The following is a 14242-nucleotide window of genomic DNA, read 5'->3' as shown; positions in this document are numbered from 1 at the left end:
GATTGAGTATTTGAAAACCCAGAGCTTTTGAATGGAGATCGTGGTACAGTGCGGTTCAAGAAATTTACCCTTTTCCTCACTGTAGTGTGATCTCAGAGTTGGTATAGATATATATATATATATATATATATATATATATATATATATATATATATATATACATATATAATTTTGCAGGGGGTGTGGGGGGTGCAGGGAGGCTTGTCCCCCCTGCAAAAATTTTGCAGGGGGTGTGGGGGGTGCAGGGAGGCTTGTCCCCCCTGCAAAAATGTAACAAAAAGGTAGATTTTTGTGTTTTTTTTTTGTTTGAGTTTTCGTAAACACGATCATACGGTCTTGACTGCATGAATTTCAAGTTTCTTAAAACTCCATCATCTGACATAGATCCATTTCTCAGACCTTCAGGCCAGCACTGCTGGCCTATGGTTAACTACATTTGTAGATGACTGTAAATTTGGTGTTGTTATTTTATCTTCAACTAACACAAAATTAATCCAGCATGGGTTAGACCATGTTAACAACTGGTGCAAGGACAATGGTTTCAAATTGAATGTAAAAATGTAGTATAGTTCATTTTGGTAAACGAAGAAGTTTCACTTGCTAAATAGGAGATGCACCCTTCTAATCAGACACTGTTGTAAGGGATCAAGGCACACGTACTGATAATTCCTTATCATTTGGCCATTATGTCTCCACAGTTGTTCAGGAAACCTGTTATCTGGCAAATCTAATGCCCACAGGTATATCCACTAGTTCCAGAGAAGTTGTATTTCCCCTTTACTCATAACTTTTCAGACCCATTATTGAACACAATACACATTTTGGCATATATTTGCTTAGATATAGCACACAACTTGAGCGACTTCAGAGACTCATACTAAAAGTATCAGTATGGCCTCAAAATTATTAGCTATAAGGAGAGACAGGTGGTCCTTTCTCTGTACTCAGTCTTTTACAGACTTAGTGGAGATCTATGTCAAGCCTTTCAAGCTGTGAAAGATCCAAACCTGTATGACCTGCTGTTCCTTCACATAACTAATGATACCTCAAATTCTCCGTTAAAGGAAACAATCCTCCTTCAGCAGATAAACAATATATGTTGGTGTGACAGATTCATAGTGAAGGTATCCTCACCACTGGAACAAATGCCCACTACATGTAAAGCAGAGTAGCACCCTTGCCACCTTTAAGGTTAACTTAGATAACTTGATTAGGAGCCTCAAATTTTCCCCAGTCAGTTTGTCTTGCTGTCCTTGAGGCTAGAAGGAATTTTTCAATAGGGTTTTCTGGATAGGCTTGAAATGGTCTGCAGACTAGTCATCTAGTACTTATGGACCTATTTATCATTTTCCTTACAAACTTTGTGAAGAATGTTGCAAAACAGATGAAGATATTCCATATGCTATGCCAAGGATTAAAATATGGTACAGTGGTTATGTTGCATTTCATGTCTTAAGTAGTCTTTAACCAGAAGTTTTAGGGAGGATTAGGTGGGTCTGGTACATGTTACTGATATTTACTGTGGTTAAAGCAGAGGAGAGGAGAGGAGAGTAACATTTCTTCTTCATGGGGTAGTCTATTCAAGAGCTATGCTTGCTGCAAATTGATCCAAGAGTCCGTAGGTCAAATACAAAGAAGACATTAAATGACATGTTCTTTTCTATTTCAGATTTGTTGCCAAACAGAGAGAGAAAGATCAGACTGCTCCAAAATATGATATTAACTCCTGCCAAATCCCAAAAGCGCTAAGAATAGTAATGCAGTGATTTGTCTGAGATGATAAGATACAGTGCCTACTCTAAGGTGATGACAAATGATTGTTAATGCTAGCAGGTCAGAGTTGTAAAGTGCTGAGTCATTCATCTTTTGCATCACAGGGACATGCTAGGTGGGTAAAGTATCACTCAAGACACAAGCAATGTTGTACATTTATTTATGATTTGTTCTGAAACCTTTCTTGATGTGAAAGCAATGAATATTACCTGTACAAAATGTAAATTTGAAGTGGAGTAGTGGGAAGAAAATACGTTACGCATCTGCACAACTACTAAAAAGCATGTTTATGCCGTTACTTGTTTTACAGAATATAAGACTGCTGCAACCTATAATGACTTGCTGCTGCCTTGTAAAGCCTTACATTCTCTAACTGAAATAGCAGCAGACGCTTTCATTCTGAAACCTGCAAACGTCCTACAAGATTTTGGAAAGGTCTCCTCAGTATGAAGAGTATTTTACAATAATTTAGTATAACAGGGTGCTGGCAGGTTACACTAAATAAATACAAAGGGTGAGATGTTTCAGACTTACAGCAGGGCAGCTCTTGACAGAGACACATTCCTTCTTGTGGCATTCTGTGTGTCCTTTCAGACATGCGCAGATAGTGCAGTTAACTGAAGACCACATCTCGCCATCCTAGAAAGAAAGAAAAAATAAATTGCTTTCTAATTCACAGTTCTGACAAACAACCCTTTTTTTACCAAGTCTGCATGGTAACTGCATCCAGACCAGTACAATAGAGTTAAGAGTGTTTTTTGTTAAAGCCTTTTACCAACTAACTAAAAGGACTGAAAACAAATATCTAAATGCACATAATATGAGGGATCCTGTCACTATTTGGTTTTACAGGTATGTGAACTAGAACAGTAAGAGATTAATAAAATACTACATCATGAGCCAAAAATAAAGTTAGAGAATACTCCAGCATTGACCCAGATTGAGATTCTCATGGCATGTAATTCTAAGCTCTTTTATAGAAGCACATTGTTTATATCATCCTAGAAATGGTTCTGTGTTAAGAAAATGTAGAAAGCAGGAGACTTGCATATCCTCTATATAGGGAAAATTGAAAGGTCTGTACCTCTCTAATTTGAATGTTAAGTTACCCAGTGTTTGTCTCCGACAATCACTGAAAACATTGAGGGCAATGTAATATTTACCAACTATCTCATAAGTGAAAAAAAGAAACATTACAAGCAGGACTTACTATATAATTTCACTGTGTGCCTATAACTGTAGTTATATTATATAGCAGAAAATCAACCATTAAGTAACATTACCTGTACAATGACAATACAAGTAAATCCTCTCATCGCCCAAAACATGCCCTGATTAAAAATGCTAACGTTAAATCTTTAATTTACTTTATGATATGGCAATGTACACAAAAGATAGGTACATGGATTAGTTCTAGACAGACACCTCAAATTAAATTAATAGTAAGACAAACATTGCTATTATTGGGACAGATCCATGGATGAGTCTTCATAAAAGAAGAGATCTACAGGGATAGATATTTAAAACTTTCTGAATTAACAAACTAAAACTAGAGTAACAGTCTCTGCTCATATTATTTAATAATTCATTTTAAGAGCACCTTCTACTTGGCATGTAATACTATAGCATGTTTTATTCTTGTTTTTATGTATTAAAAAATATTGAAATGCTTGTATCCTAAGCATTTTACATACAAAATTAATAAGTAAATGATAAAAAAGTCTAACGAAGCCACACAACTAAAACAGTAAAAAAAAAGGAAATAAATAATCATGACTGAATTCAATTATTTAAAATTACAACATTCTGATAGTTGAATAATTGCTCCGCCAGACCCCCCAGAAAATATCCTTCGAAAGAGATGCAAAGACCTCCTGAAGGAATACTCTGACTCATACACCTGAATCATACCTGATGGACCATATTTATTGGATTCATGTTTTCAGTCCTAATGTTACAGATACTTTTGGAAAGCCAACATTACCTAAAGAAGACGCTTCCAATTTTACACTTGCTAACCATTATCCTTGATTCTATAGTCTTGACAGCAAATGTACACTGGTAGGTACTTCACATATTTTACCACCTTCAATCAGACGAAAAGAATCTGGTCAAAGCTTTACCTTGATGTGGAGCTTTACTCCATCCAAATTCCCATTATTTAAATATAACAACTCCATAGCTGCATAAGAATGAAGAAAAAAGAAAAGACCACACATAGCAAATTACCATTAGCATGAAAATACAAAGTATACTGGTAGTGATATCTCTGGGAAACACCAGTCACCATAACAACCATTGGTGAGTTGAAATCAATAAACTGAACAAAATTATTTTCATCTGTTTTTTACAAATATAGTGTGGTTTTACTGTTGGATTCCCACATAATAATTAAACAGTCCAGCTTACTTCTGCTACTAATAAGATTTCTCCGTGGTCATTTTTGACGTGACTTTTTTTTCAGGTCAGTGAGATGAGTATGATAAAGAATACTTTAGAAAGTTAAAGTGGGGAGAAACAAGTGCATTTATTTATTTATATTTTCATCTTTACGGACTGAACTAAAATGAGCAGTGGAACACAGGACAAGATGCTACTGTATTTAGGTAGGAAGACTAGAGTACAAAAATCACTACAGTTAATTACATTAAAAATGGCAGAGTAAATCTCACACAAAAAGTATTGCCTACTGTCTCTGGCCCATCAAAAAAGTACATAATTCCCATACAGAAATGCTGCCACTACAATTCAAAATTGGGGAAATTATATAATATAAAACAAAATGATATGCATCAGAGAGATGTCTTCAGACCCTCTATCTGTCATAGTCATTTGGCTTCACAGATGATTCAGTCATGTGCAAGTCACCACACTAAAGACAGCATCAGTTCTAGTGCCACAAATTGAGCACACTGTTTCCCTTGGGTAACTGAAGAACATGTGTAACTTATGAAATGCATAAGAATTATAAAGCACATGACCACGTCCTTGACAAAATGCTGCAGTCTCACGAGCAGTACTACACTGAACTATAAGAACAGCAACAGCCTTTCATACTTTACTTAAGTTTAAAAGTGAAGACATTTTACAAATATGCTTATATAGAAGAAATAAATGGAATTGATGAGAAATGGATGAAAGTGTGGACAATAATTTATGGGGTGATAGTCAACTTGGAAAAATTTACAATTCACTGATTCAAATACCTATTTTTAAGGGTTTGATAAAAGGCTGATTGAATTAATTACCCTTCAGAAATACAGGATGAGATTCCCAGAGTGAGAAGTCTAGTATGGAGGAGCTATGATTGCAACAAGAAAGCTTACTATGGGGACAGGGTTTAATGGCAAGCTGCATTGGTGGAAGAGCTCTTAGACTATAATGAAAAGTTCTTAATATAGGCCTGCTGGAGAAACACCAGAAGTCTTTCAAATTAAGCAGTTTGCAAAGACAAGAAGCTAAGGGAGGAAATCAGCTCATTGCTGGACTGAAAGCTAAATGGCTTTGGCTAAGTATAGGCAGTCATGCTTATAACAAGAGGCAACAGTGTAGCATCTGCAGATTTTGTTAGTTGTTATTTCTAAGGAATTGCTATTTTACTTAGAGCCTGCTATGATAATGGGGAGCCCATATACTTGCTGAGAAAGTGAAATCCCTTTTATAACAGCTGATCTAGATTCACAGGCCAGTAAATATGGAATTTTGCAGGCCCATAATAGAAGTTTATTAATTTTGGTCTCATTTACCTCAATTTGACATCAAACGTTTAGATAATGATGAAGCCAAATCCCTAGGTACCTGAATGTTTATGTAGTTTCCATACTGTCTGACACAGCTGAACTGGATCTTCCAATTTTAGGAGACAAAGCTAGTTTTTGGTGGGTGCTAAAGAACATTGTTTTCACTTTCTTGTATAACTTGTATATTGTTAAGCCATAATGAAAGGAGGATTTCATTTTCAAGAAGACTTCTTTTATTACTAGGGGGTGGGGTTAGACCTATAAATGAGCACATGATCTGTGCAAAAGAGGATTGTATTTTGAGAATATGGAAAAAAGGAGAGAAAAGATAAGTGATCATTGAGAAGTTCCTTTTTGAATGCACGTAGAGTCTTAGGTGGTCAATTAGGAAGTATCTATTTGAAAGAAGCTCTTTGAACCATTCTGTTGCTTTGTTACTTGCATCTAAAGACAATTATAAAGTAAACTATGGTTCACTAAGTCAAAGGCATTGATAAAATGAATGAACACATCACACTGTGGGTTTTTTATATCCATAACAAAAAGATGCCATCAAAAAAAGTCTAGACTGTATTCATTATATTTCTGCCAGTAAAGAAACCATGCTGGTATGTGGACATGAGGTAGTACATTCAGATATAGGAAAAATAGTTGTAAATACCCTAGTTTTTCAAGGAGTTTCTCTAAGGTAGAGAAAATTGAAACTGGCCTAAAATTGGATGGGAAAGAATGTCTGGCTATTCCTTATGGAGGGGAAATATTATGTGATAGAGATGAGTTAAATATGTAGTGAAGAAGTGTGACATGGTGTTCTTTACAAAGTAAGGGAAACCAGTGGGTCATTACCTGTAGGGGCAACATAAGGAACTGAACCTAGGAGATTGTCTAGTTCTTGTCTCCTTAGACAATGAAAACATAAGGTGGGAATGGATTCATCAGGTATTAAAGCAGCACCTGGAAAGGTAGAGAAGTAATAGAGTTGTAAGAGGAAAGAAAATTAGTTTAGGGAATGGTGGAGAATTCTTTAAGGCAGTCATGACAGGAAAGGATTTTATTTACTGTCATAATGATATTAGAATGAATGTTATTAGTTTTACTTTAACATCCACTGATAAGGTTTATATGTTCCCACAACTGCTCTGTGCTGCACTGTAAAAAAGACTGGTGTGCTCTGAAATCTATGGCTTTGTGATACCTAATGGATTATCCATCTCCCTGCAGTCGACCATCAGCTGCCACCAGCTGACAAACAATTAAGCAAATTTACCTAACTAAACAATAATTTCACCAAAATTAAACTGAATAGATGGCAAAGACTGAATTTTAATAAACATTATGACACAACTCACCAAACAGAACAAAGTCTGTACAATTTAGAGTGGTGACCAAGACAGATAAAGTATCAGATGAAATTCAGGTAAATACCTTGTTATATTTAACGAGAAGGGAGATGGAGGCAATGTACAACTCTTTTCAATTTTTAAAGGGCCATAGTGTTGACTTACTCATAATATACTCAGAAGACTAGTCTTACATATGAGTAAGTGATAAGTCAACTCAAAGAATAGTTTATGCTGAAAAGAAATATCAAACATAAAAGACAAGCTCCAAAGATGTGCTCAATCCAAAGATGAATAGTATGAAGAATTTGTAAGGTGATTACAATAACTGACTGAAAATTGTGGGTTTAATGGCATAAAAGATGAACAAATCACAGAACTATGATTAGAATCACTGATGGAGTGTCTCAAAAGTCACAACTTGAAGTGATTTTAACTTTAGAAAATAGAATAGACATTGCCAAATATACAGAATTGGTTTAAATGCAGAATGCTAATTCTGACCTACCAAATGATGTGTGTGAGCTAAAATATAGAGATAGTGACAAGTTTAAAAACAGTGACAAATTGTGGTCAAATGAAATGAATCCACAAGAAGCAGATCAAGTGTATTAGTGATACTGAGTCAGAGTAGTGTGCTGCATGTGGCTCACCTGTCTTGATAGTGTTATCATTGTTATGGGTGACAACCTGATATTTGGTCCTGATAAACATATGACTCAAGGTTAGAGGTGATGCTATGAATGTTAAAGCTAAACTAAGATAAGTGTTGTTTTTGAGAGACTTTGCTTCAGTACTTTGATCATAGTATAAGTATTTCACAAATCAAAGCAGATAAAAGCAAGTTCAGAGAACAACCGATTGTACAGTCCTTCTTGTGTGCTTGAGTTAAGGCAAGCCTTAGGCAGGATTAACTTCTTAGGCAAGTTTGTACCAGATATATTGATTGTCAAGCATTCTATAACACAAATTGTTAAAGAACATATAGCCTGATCATGGGTTCATGCTGACGACCAAGCTTCCACCGCTAACATACCGTGATGTGATTAAATTGACAATAGTGAGTGCAAATGCTAGTACCTATGGTGAAGGGTTGCACCAAAAAGATACTGACGTGTAATGTCCCATTGCATATTGCTCTTAAATTCTAAATGATTCTGAAAAGAGATATTTGCAAGTTGAAAAAGAGTTTTTTGCAAGTGTCCACACTTATGAAAGAGTCTCCGTATATCTAACTGGGCTCATGAGTTTGTAACATCAGACTGACTATTAACCAATAGTTACAGTGATCAATTCTTACAATCCTGATAAAGTGCCACCAAGATATCAGAAACCATTGATGAGACTAAGAAGGTTCAAAGCCAGAGCAGCACACATCATTGGAAAACTGTTAGTTGTTGCAAATATGTAATTCAGAAATGCTATATGTGACTGACCAGAAGATGCTGCCATCTATGTGCAAGACATCATTATGACCAGACTAGAAACTACCAAGAGACTAGAAAAGCTTAAACAAGGTAAATGACTGAAAATTACACACTGTTATTCAATATGTTCCAGATGGATGGTCAAATCACTGAATGCAAACCAAGTACCTCATGAGTTTGTAGATGATTACTAGGCTAGGATGTAGGAGGCTTTTTTAAGCCTAACCTTGTTTTCCTGTTTGTAAATGACAGGATAAATTACTAAGGAGCATCTAGCTGGGTGTAGATGGCAGAACATTTACAAGCTGCCTCTGTCCAAAAGAGCTATAGAATGCCAGTCCAGGGGTAAATTTCCGATTTCTATCCATTGGTCCTGGTTCTATTTGAATAGGGACAAACTCTGCTTCACATGAATGGGAAGCCTGCTCCAGAGTAGGACTAGCCTTTACATCATATACCTGTCCCTCCAAAACATTGTATTTACATTGCAAACAAGGTTTAGATCCTTCAAGCAAGGATTTTTAATGCTGTTAGACTTGTGGATGTGCAGTAATCCATAAGTACTAGATAAGATGATGTCTTGTAAGCCAGGCACAAATTACCTGTCAGTAGTCTGTAGGAGACTGATTATCAAAATCTGGCTTTCAGGTGGTCTGCATACTCAATGTGGTTAACTCCTTGCATTCTTTTTGTGAGAAACCTCTGTGGGCATTGCAGTTGTTGCACATACCTGGTGAGGTACATACCAAAGGAAACATTGTACTGAACGATTGACCTAATGAGTGCAAAGTACAGCAGAACAATGACATCCTTGGACATGGATATCATCATGTCTTATAAATTGCATAAGTACTATACTTTCTCAAAAGAGAGAGCCATTAATAACAACCCTCTAATCACAAGATCCATGGCAGAAGATAGCTGCTGTCTTGTGTGAGTTTTGAAGGCAAAAACGAACTCACAGTTGTGGCTTATTACTCTCATGAAGCAGGATTAATACATGCACCAACCACATCAAAACAGCACACATTGTAGCGATGTTTAAAACTATGTTCTCAAGATATGGAACACTTAGTGAAAAAATTCTTGCTTTGGGTGCGAGAGGTCCCAGGTTCAAATCCCAGACAAGCCCTTGATTTTGAGTGGTGCATTGGTGCAGTGGTTGGTATTGTCACCTCACAGAAAGAGGTTCTCCAGTTCAATTCTCTGCTAGGGTGCCTTCTGTGTGGACTCTGCATGTCCTCCTTGTGTTCGCATGGGTTTCCTCCTGGTGCTCCTGTTTCCTCCCACTTTCCAAAGACATGCACCTGGAGGGTTTCTCCCTAGGCCTCTGATGAAAATAGGCTCTGTCCCAGCTGGACTTTCCCCATAAACAAATGTTAAATAAATAAATTCCTGATGATGGTACAAAATTTATGTCAAGTGAGTTTCAGCAGTCATTGATGACTATGGCTTTATTCATACTATGTCGACTCCCTATCTTCAGTCAAATTGTTAAGATGAGAGGGAGAGCAGTGCAAAGAGCTAAAAAAATTTGAGACAACCAGATCCCCACAGATCTCTCATGTCATATCAATTTACTCCATGCAGTGCTGTGGAAGCAATCCCTTCATACTTAATGCTTAGAAGATAAATAAGGAGAGAAATGCCAAACTCTAGAGTCAAAATTTGAGCCTAAAACTGTTACATATAATATGGTTAAACAAAATGAAGAAAGAGCAATAACTTTGCATGAAAAGGTCTGTGACAAGCTTTATTCTATACAACCACTGTCTCCCCTTCAACCAGGTCAATATGCCTGCTTCAAGTTAGAGAGTGACAAAAAGTAAGACATAACAGGGTCACAAGGCAGAAAATAAAGGAGATGAGGTCTTACATGGTGCAAACTGAAGATGGTACCACAGTTGGATGAAATTGGGAGGAATATGCAAGCAATTCCAGATGTGTGTCAGCCTAAAAGCACTGTTGTGGAATGCAAACCAGATGAGTTTGAACAGAAAACCAGAGCCAGTATCTTCAAATGTTTTTCATACTACAAGTATTTGAAATAAAGGTGAAAGTTTGAATCTGACTATTCATTGTGACAGACAGACGTGTGCTGTTCAAACCGAATAACTGAGTGTAACTTTCCGAGATCTACTTGACTCTGTTTTGCCTTGTGACTGTAAAAATACTAATGCTAATTATAATAACGTCTCTCATTTTCTTTCACCTAAATGTTCAAATTTCACTGCTAATTCAAGTTCCCGTGTTACGTGAGTGATCTGATGTGGAAGTGAGGTCACAGTTGTAAATCTATTGAACTTGTGACTGTGCAATGGACAGATAAGTGACATATAATGTCCTGATTAAATGTATCTTGCTAAACATTCTCTTAAAGAGACATTTTGAAAACAATTATAATAATCATATTTGTAGACATTACAACATTCATTGACAGGACTAGACCAGATTGTTGCATACAAGGTGCATCAGTTGTTCTCCGCTGTACTTCATAATTTTGAAAAATGAAGTTTCTTTTCTTTGGGGGGGGGGGGGGGTGAATGCAATGATTAGTAAAGTAAAGCTGCCAGATTTTTAGCATAAATTATGAATATGTACTATAGCCATTGCACTTTAAGACTATTGTACAGTATTGCCATTTTAACAGTGTATATATTAATTACTTTATTTATTTATTTTACATTTGTTGACAGGGATAGTCCGACTGGATATATGTCCATTTCGGGTGGAGGCCCAGGGAGAAAAGCTCCAAGATAATAATACACATTGGACATTTAGTAAATACTAGTTTCAAGCAGATTACAGTGATAAGCAATACCAGCATTTACCACATATAGTACTAACTTATTATAAAACACTTTACAAAACATAACATTATTTTCAATGTTATATATACATGACATTACATTTAGGTTTGACACATTGAGCAGCAGTTATACAGTTGACCCTTCCTGAAATGGTATAGTAGAAAAAAGTTAGAAGTAGTTGAAGGTAAGGCACCTAAGTGCCTTAAATGCATTACATTTAGAGCCCAGGATCAGTGTATTCATGACGACTGAAGTCTTAACATTATTTCTGTTGCGTTGCCATTTTTTACAGAATAAATGTGTTTGATTAAAACGCTGGTGAATCCTGTCATTTCTGATATGGCCACTGACTCTCACTGGTACTTGTACCATGACAAGTAACTGACTTAGAAAAAGACTGATGTGAGGGCAAAACCCATATTTTTTATTTCAGAGTTGAATGTATAAATCAGTGAGCTCTATCACTGCAGGCAGCTTAAGCAGGGAATTTGGGTTTGAGCCAAGAGCCTTTTCTACAGTTATTAGCATTCTTATTGGTGCATGTTAAGATAATGTTTCATATACATTCTCACAACTACCAACAAAATCATCTTTTTAGAGTTAAACTATTAAGTGTGGATCCTAGCATCATGCTATGAAGTTGTGCAATCTTATACATCCTAGACTTGTACACAAACCAGTAGTCGAACTTTTGAATGCTTATATATTCTAAGCCTAATCCCAAAGTCTTGTTTGTGTTACGAGCTGTCAGCATGACAACATTTCTTTACTGCTACTGTTCCCACACTGTAAACTTATGAAACAGCCTGTGCACATAAATCAAGCCTTCACATGGGAACATATGAAGAACAACAGGGGGGCTTACTGACTGTAGGATGCCAGGATAGAAGATAGCTATAGTTACAGTTAAAACTGGTTGGGGTGCATTTTCCCAGACAACACTCAAAACTGAACTTTCAGTAACTAATGGAAATAAAACATATCTGTTTGTGTAACATGCAAAAAGTTTTTGACTGGCACGGTCACATGGTTTGTAATGGGACTGAAGGTTAAGACTTTGCAGAATGTTAACTGGATTGCCAGCTATACATGAGACAACACACCCGAATTCAAAAAACAAGAAGCAATTTATGGCAGAATGCCAGAATGATGTGTTTTCTTTTTTGTTTTGTTTCTTTGTTTTTTTGAAACACAAGGAAATGCATCCTGCACAACAAGATTAGCAAGATGCAAACGTGCTGCTACACATTAGCTGATGTGAGTTATAATCAGAAATTCAGTACTTGTAAAATGCATTATGTGTTTAAAAATGCCAAATATTTTCTGCTATGTCAGTCTGCAGTCATGAAGCTAGATAAAAGTCTCATTGTATATATAACCTACTAGGGAATTAGACAAATGCAGTATGTTCTGGTTTGGAAACAATGTGAGTGTACTTCTGTTTTTGTTCACATTTTATAAAAATGATTGCTATAACCGAGTTAGGTGGATTTACCTGCATTTAGTCTAAACATACCAGATGTTACAGTTCTAAAAGGGGCAACAGAATGTTTACAGCCTTTCCTTCCCAAGTTTCTTCCAACATTTTATTCCAAAAATATGTGATTCTTGCAGGCAGGTCAACATTTAGGAATTAATCATTGTTGCTGCATTCACTGGCATGTCCCACAATACTTTGCAGACCATATTTTCCTCACATTGCCTTAATACTGACATCTCATATAAATACAGCTGACAGCACAGTAGCCAAACAACTCCCTTGTTGAGCAGGATGTGTAATGCTGTGTTGAGTGTTGATTTGTGCACACAGGCGCTGGCCTTCCATCAAAGTAAGTCTGCATGCTGCTGTTAAAGGTTATTGCATTTAGGGTGTATGTTTGGTGTGGATGGGTTCTTTTAAGAGTATGATTCTGGCTGTATCCTCTGCCTGGCATCTACAAACAATGTTTCTTTCCAGAGGCAGTGTCCCATGTGACAAAGCTACCACCATCAGCTTTTCATTTGTGTCAGTTCAAGAGAAAATAAGACTTTTTTACGTTAACCATGACTATGGCCTTACCCCAAATATTTTATTCCCATACTGGCATGACTTCACTTCCTCAACAGGAATATAGGAGATACATTCTTCACAACACTGCTCTTTGCTTTTGTTGCAGGTCCCCGGAGGTGAACATTGCTTCTGACACAAGACTGTGGAATTCTGCATTAAAAGGGAACAAACACATGTTGGCTTTTGTTTTGGATCTTCTTTAGTGAAAAAAATGCTTTTGTCACACATTTCATTGTACCAAACAATTTGTGCAGGGTTTTTTCTATTATTAACACCAATTACTTACCCACTCATGTACACACACTTAACAAAAGTATATAACCTGTCGGACAGAAACGCAAACTGTCTCTAAATGACCCTTCAAACAAGCAAGCAATTTGGGATTAAGAAGCTCAAACATAAGGAATTCAGTCTGATGGTTTACATTCATTTAGGTACCCACCACACAGCTGACCACAAAAAAGAACTTCTTAGTGTACATTCTGACTTTCACTGTATGCATTTGTTCCTGTGGGAGGTCTGCTTACCACTAAGTAAGTATACAGTGTGGATAAGTATTCTGTGCAAACTTCTCCAAATTGCATGTTTAAAGGCCTCCATGAGCTCTGCTGAACACAGTTAATTGTCTTTTTGCATGGCACTCATTGACCCAACACTTAAACCACAAAAACCCTAGCTATGTGCATTTAGCTTTATTTGTGTATCACCTTAGTGAGATGTACACATTTATCTTCCTGCCCCTAATAAACTTGTTGCAGGTAATCAATCACATTAAATGTTTATGTGCTTCCCGAGGCATCTACTACCGTCATGTACATAAATGCAAAGACAGGAAAGAACATAAAGGCTGTATAAATGTGTTAGTTCTTTGTACTTTTACTTTGATATATCAGATGAGAAACTTGCTGAAGTTTAAACTAGTTTCATTCTCAGTACAACTAAACCTTTCATGGCTGAATCATTGCATATATGAGCCCTTAAGCATCCAGAACATGACAGAAATCAGCTATAAAAATGAAAGAGGAGGCAACAGACAGACAAGAGTTTGGCACTACACTGTCTCACTGCAAAAGGTGGAAATTGGGTGGGGGGGCACAGCTAC

General features: G+C 36.6%; 1 protein-coding gene across 1 annotated transcript in view; it reads right to left on the bottom strand.

The window, feature by feature from the left end:
- BMPER (BMP binding endothelial regulator) overlaps positions 1–14242 on the bottom strand; it is a 1202087-nt gene that overhangs the window by 265792 nt on the left and 922053 nt on the right. The window contains exons 9-10 of the mRNA XM_044065026.1: positions 13150–13290; positions 2308–2412 (exon numbers count right to left, since the gene is read on the bottom strand). Coding sequence (XP_043920961.1) covers positions 2308–2412; positions 13150–13290 — 246 coding nt within the window. The remainder of the gene's footprint in view (positions 1–2307; positions 2413–13149; positions 13291–14242) is intronic.

This window comes from Protopterus annectens, chromosome 3.part0 (assembly GCF_019279795.1).
Source record: "Protopterus annectens isolate FY-2018-M chromosome 3.part0, PAN1.0, whole genome shotgun sequence".
Lineage (NCBI taxonomy): Eukaryota > Metazoa > Chordata > Ceratodontiformes > Protopteridae > Protopterus > Protopterus annectens.
This window is presented reverse-complemented; position numbering and strand designations above follow the sequence as displayed.